At 39.9% G+C, this 1,851-nt stretch overlaps 1 protein-coding gene across 1 annotated transcript in view; it reads left to right on the top strand.

The window, feature by feature from the left end:
* Window positions 1-1,851, top strand: part of LOC106869698 (uncharacterized) — a 28,458-nt gene that overhangs the window by 16,528 nt on the left and 10,079 nt on the right. Inside the window, exon 3 of the mRNA XM_014915539.2 lies at window positions 1,536-1,681. Coding sequence (XP_014771025.1) covers window positions 1,536-1,681 — 146 coding nt within the window. The remainder of the gene's footprint in view (window positions 1-1,535; window positions 1,682-1,851) is intronic.

Here is a 1,851-nt window from a genome sequence, read left to right on the forward strand (position 1 = left end):
GTGTTTGGGTCATTCCATAAATAATGCGATTTCTTACACTTTTATTTTTCAAAATTAAGATAAACTAAGTTCTCTTTTATACTAAGCTATACTCTCCTCCACTTTATACAATGCTCTTCCATCTATCTGGTAGACTTGCAAGGCCCTTCTTCCAAAATTCACTTGTTCGTGACGAAAAATACTTCTCCACTACTGTTCTGACGACGTCTACAGAATTCATATTTTTCAGTCAAAATGATTTTGAAAACTACGGAATAAATGATAATCAGATGGAGCAATATCCCATTCAAATTGCACCGACCTTTTGAATGTCATCCTCACTGTATATGGCCGCGAAGAACACCTTTCGTCTTGAAACCAATGGTGGTCTTTTTCTTTTTTCTAATGCAGGCGTCGATGAATGATTGAACGACCAAATCCAAGCTTCTCTGCTACTTCCTCAACATTTACGATGGGATTTTGTTCCACTAGGGTTTGTAGGGCGTCCTCGCCGAGATCTACATATCATCCACAACGACGCTCGTCTTCTAGGCTGTACTTTCCAGCTCGTGAATTCTGGAACGACAGTTAACACTGGTTTACGTCTATTGCCCGATCACCATATACTGCATTAATATTCCTCGCACATTCCGTTGCGTTGTTTCCTTTATTGAAATCATAAACTAAATGTGTCGAATATGCTCCTTTGCCACTTCCATTATAGCATTGAAAAAATAACTGTTAAAATCGAACTGCACTCTTCAGAACTTGCACTAAGAATAAGTGAAAGGTAAAATTACTACTTGCCTTTATAGGAAGTTGATACAGATAGTTTATTCCATCCACCTCCGACTTTTTGTTCATGCAATTGAAAAAACCGCATTATTTATGGGATGACCCAATAGAAAAGAAGAAATGTCTCCTTCTCGAGCCATACCAGGCTCATAAGGGCCGGTTACCCGGTTTCAGTGGCGTAAAAATTTCCCACCTGGACGGGACGCCGATCCATCTCAGGATTACTCATTTTGCCAGCTGATTGGACTGGAGCAACGTAAAATGGGAATGACCCTATATATATATATATATGTGTGTGTGTGTGTGTGTGTGTGTGTGTGTGTGTGTGTGTGTGTGTGTGTGTGTGTGTGTAGCGTACTGTTTGTTCCGTGATGGAAAAGTAGTTTATCTCTTGAGAGATAAATATTATTTAATAAGCACAATATTTATGTGCTACTATTAGTTTCGTGTACTGAGAGCAAGCCAAGCAGTGTTTTTAACACGACTGATGATCTAGCACAGTCATAAGACACTACCCACAAGGCATAACTAATTAAAATTGGGACGATAGGATGAGAGAAAAAACGAGTAAAAGTAGAAATTAAACAAAGTTCTTTAACTGAATTCTATTTAAACTTGAAAAAATTAAATTCCCCTTCTTTAGTATCTCTAAAAGCAAAAACGTGTCCATAATGTGTGTGTGTGTGTGGATACGTGCGTGCAGGCGTGCGTGCGTGTGTGTATGCACACACTAATCAGTGTAAATCTAATTTTATTTCCAGACCGAATTCGGCGGAGCTGAAATTGGTAACAGATTGCATGAGCAAAATAACCGATTGTCAAGACCTTCAGAAGTTCGTAAGCTATGCTGGAATCAATATCAGCCATGTGCTTGATAACATTCCTGTATTGTGTAAAGGCAAGGAGGGTAAGATATTTTGTTCTTGTTCACAGTTGCTGCTGCTGTTGTTGATGTTGTTGTGGTGGTGGGGGAAGGTTGCTGTTGTTGATGTTGTTGTGGTGGTGGGGGAGGGTTGCTGTTGTTGTCGTTGTTGTTAGAGGTGGTGGTGGTGGTGGTGGTGGTGGTTGTGGTTGTGG

The sequence above is a fragment of the Octopus bimaculoides genome, chromosome 13 (genome assembly GCF_001194135.2).
Source record: "Octopus bimaculoides isolate UCB-OBI-ISO-001 chromosome 13, ASM119413v2, whole genome shotgun sequence".
NCBI lineage: Eukaryota > Metazoa > Mollusca > Cephalopoda > Octopoda > Octopodidae > Octopus > Octopus bimaculoides.